The sequence below is a fragment of the Trypanosoma rangeli genome, assembly GCF_003719475.1.
Source record: "Trypanosoma rangeli strain AM80 chromosome Unknown Tra_15.4_contig_00856, whole genome shotgun sequence".
NCBI classification, from domain to species: domain Eukaryota; phylum Euglenozoa; class Kinetoplastea; order Trypanosomatida; family Trypanosomatidae; genus Trypanosoma; species Trypanosoma rangeli.
The window spans coordinates 1-2,276 of NW_021706615.1; the positions used below are offsets into that span (position 1 = coordinate 1).

Genomic DNA, 2,276 nt, shown 5'->3' on the forward strand with positions numbered 1-2,276 from the left:
ACGGCTTGAGTGTCACGGGCACGTTGGCGAGGGCCGCCGCCACAAGAATCTTGTGCGTGCGCGCGTTCTCAGGGTTCACGCCGCTCCACAGCGTGAGTGACATGGCGTGTGTGTGTTTGGGTGTGTGTGTTAGCGTGTGTTAGCGTATATACCTGCAGAGCAGTTGCGCGGCACAAGAGTGAAAGATCAGCAAAAAATGGGAGAGAGAATGGGACGGCAGAGGAACGTGAGTGACAGGCAGACGCAGCAACAGAGAGGCGGAGAGACGACGGAGACACACGCACGCAGAGGCTGCGGAATGGGTGCGGTCAATCAAAGCAACAAAACACAAACAAACAGAGAAACACAAAACAAACCCCGTGAAGTGAAGCCGAAGGGTGAAGGCGTCCGCCGAGCAGTGGGACGACCAGCACACACACACTCCCTCTTTCTCCCCCCGCACAGCCCAATCCAGGAAGAGAAAGAGAGAAAGGTCGCCCACCGAAAGCAATGAAACAATTAAAATGATAAAAACAGTTACGGTGCTCCACCCACGCAGCCAAGCAAGACGGCAGCGTGCGTGTGTTGATGGCAGCGGCAAACAGGAGGGGGAAGGGACGCCACCCATTGGGATGTGCGGAGCAAATGACCATTGAAACAAAAGTGAAAACAAAAAAGCAAAGGAGTACCCCTCAAAGCACAGGAGAGGAGTTGGCCCACAGAGACCACACGCAAACTCGGTGCACAAACACTCCGCGCCGCCCTGCCAGGGTGTGTGTGGGTGTGCGGGTCCCCGCAGCAGTCACTCCCCAGCAGCACAGGCAACAGCAGCCGTCAGCAGCAGCAGCAGCGTGCCACGCACCCACACAGTGAGCGTGTCGCTGCCGTCCGCATTGCCTTTTGTGTGTTTCCCACCACTGGGGCTGCTGCTGGTCGTGGTTGTAGTGGCGCTTCCACCATCGCCGCCAGCGGGAGTGTTGGAAGTGGAGGTGCCGGATGGCTGTGCAGAGGCTGAGGGTGCTTGCGCCCCGCTGTCTCCTGTGGCTTTTGATGAATCCACAGCGCCAGTCGGTGATGTTAATGTTCCCTGACTCCCTGTGGGTCCCGCACTGCCCGACTGCTCAGCAGCATTAGGAGCGGAGACTCCAGTACCTGCACTGCTGCCTGGCGAACTTCCGCCCTGCTGAGTTCCCTCCGAAGATGACGTTATTGCTGCTTGTGATTGTGGTTGTTGGCCCCCCGGAGTTTGGTGCCCAGGCACCGCTCCAGCTGCGTGTTGAATTTGTGGTAAGTTACACACCCCCGACTTCCAAAGTGGATATATCCTACTTCCGTCGAGGGTAACGGTTTTGCCCTTCAATTTCTCGGGGAGTTCACTGATCTCTGCCTTAAAATACATCGTGAACGCAACATCATTACTGCTCTCCCTTGCTGAGGAACTGCAGTTCGGGGGGCATGTTGCTTCCACGTACGTCAACTTGGCAAGAAGACAAATGGATTCAGTTGCACTGCCACCTGCACTGGCCGTCTCAACCGTAAGGGGCCCATAATAATGCATCGCCTGCGAACACTCCGTCCAATCAGAAGACCCTTCGCCAGAAACACGCCAACTTATTTTTCCTTTATTGTTCTGACACGACACATCCACTGCATAAAATTCCGATGACGTCGCCCCGCACACGGAGGAGCAGCAGCCGCACAGCAGCGCAAGCACCGCCAGGGCATACACCGCACGGCGCCGCACTGTCGCCATCGCCATCCGTCGTGGTGTTGGTGGTGGTGGTGGTAGCAGAGTCGCTGGGAGCGCTGGTCTGATCTATCAGGCAGCGGGGGTGAAAAGCAAAAGGCAGAGGCAGTGACGAGTACAGCGGCGGAAGGGCAGAGAGAAGAAACAAAAAGGGCAGCAGCTCCCCGAGCTCACGGAGAGGGAAAACTCGGCCCGCACGGCACCACCGGCACAAAATAAATATAAATTCACACCCCAATTTATATCGTGTGGCTGTGGCCGGGTGGGTGCCCGCAAATGCGCAAAGAAAAGACGGCAGGAGAAGACCAGCGGGGTTGGGGAGGGCACGGCAGTCACGCAAAAGATTGAACACGTCGAGGAGGCCGCGCCCCAAAAGAAAAGGCATCGCGCCCGCCAGCGCAGCGCACTGCTTTACAACTGCAGGCTCCTCCTCCTCCTCCTCCTCCTCGCCGGTGTCGCTGGGTCCCTGCGCGGGAAGGCGCGGTGTGCTGCAGGGGCCGCCGCAACCCCTCCGCCGCGCGTACCACAAACTGGTGCGGTGCGAGAAGAG

At 58.0% G+C, this 2,276-nt stretch overlaps 2 protein-coding genes and 1 pseudogene across 2 annotated transcripts in view; 1 reads left to right on the forward strand and 2 right to left on the reverse strand.

Annotated features, from left to right (window-relative positions):
* The first annotated feature begins 119 nt into the window (after positions 1-119).
* TraAM80_10248 (hypothetical protein) lies at positions 120-579 on the forward strand (annotated as a pseudogene).
* Positions 580-781: 202 nt separating this feature from the next.
* Positions 782-1,537, reverse strand: TraAM80_10249 (uncharacterized protein; the record flags this gene model as incomplete). Its single annotated transcript, XM_029386884.1, has 1 exon — positions 782-1,537. The coding sequence occupies one exon, from the start codon at positions 1,535-1,537 to the stop codon at positions 782-784; it is 756 nt and encodes a 251-aa protein (XP_029233250.1).
* A 64-nt stretch (positions 1,538-1,601) lies between these two features.
* The window catches only part of TraAM80_10250 (uncharacterized protein), a gene marked incomplete at both ends in the record, with an annotated part of 786 nt that continues 111 nt past the window's right edge, over positions 1,602-2,276 (reverse strand). The window contains one exon of the mRNA XM_029386885.1: positions 1,602-2,276. This exon is cut by the window's right edge and continues 111 nt beyond it. Within this exon, the coding sequence (XP_029233251.1) occupies positions 1,602-2,276 (675 nt within the window).